We start from the raw sequence: 478 nt of genomic DNA, 5'->3' as shown, positions 1-478 counted from the left end.
AAAGTGGCAGGAGCGTTGCATAATCCAAAGGGCATCACCGTGAATTGCCACAGACCGTCTCCAACGCTGAAAGCTGTCTTCTCCTTGTCCTCGTCACATACCTCCACTTGCCGATAACCGCTCTTAAGGTCGAGTATTGAGAACCACTTTGTTCCAGTCAACGAGTCCACAGTGTCATCGATCCTGGGAAGAGGATAGCTGTCCTTTTTCGTCACATCGTTTAGTTTCCGGTAGTCTACGCAGAACCGCATTTGACCATCCTTCTTCTTCACAAGTACTACCGGAGAACTCCATGGACTCGCTGTTGGTTCAATCACACCACTCTNTGGACTCGCTGATGGTTCAATCACACCACTCTCGCTCATTTCTTTTATTATTTGGCTAACAGTTTCACGTTTGGCAAGTGGAACACTCCGAGGAGGTTGCGGAGGTATCTGCGGAGAAGTTCCTTAGCCTTGTGCTGGTATTTTTCTTCCAA

At 48.2% G+C, this 478-nt stretch overlaps 1 protein-coding gene across 1 annotated transcript; it reads right to left on the bottom strand.

The window, feature by feature from the left end:
- Positions 1 to 8: 8 nt before the first annotated feature.
- LOC108357606 (RNA-directed DNA polymerase homolog) lies at positions 9 to 396 on the bottom strand (the record flags this gene model as incomplete). The annotated part of the gene is made up of 2 exons (XM_017608679.1): positions 327 to 396; positions 9 to 293 (listed from the first exon to the last, which is right to left on the bottom strand). Coding segments are annotated over exons 1-2 (324 nt in total), but the record flags the coding sequence as incomplete, so codon positions are not given.
- Between the last annotated feature and the right edge of the window lie 82 nt (positions 397 to 478).

The sequence above is a fragment of the Rhagoletis zephyria genome, unplaced genomic scaffold (genome assembly GCF_001687245.7).
Source record: "Rhagoletis zephyria isolate East Lansing unplaced genomic scaffold, Rhagoletis_zephyria_1.1 Rzeph_scaffold_80823, whole genome shotgun sequence".
NCBI lineage: Eukaryota > Metazoa > Arthropoda > Insecta > Diptera > Tephritidae > Rhagoletis > Rhagoletis zephyria.
Note: the sequence above shows the minus strand (reverse complement) of the source record. Positions and strands in the feature narration are given on the sequence as shown.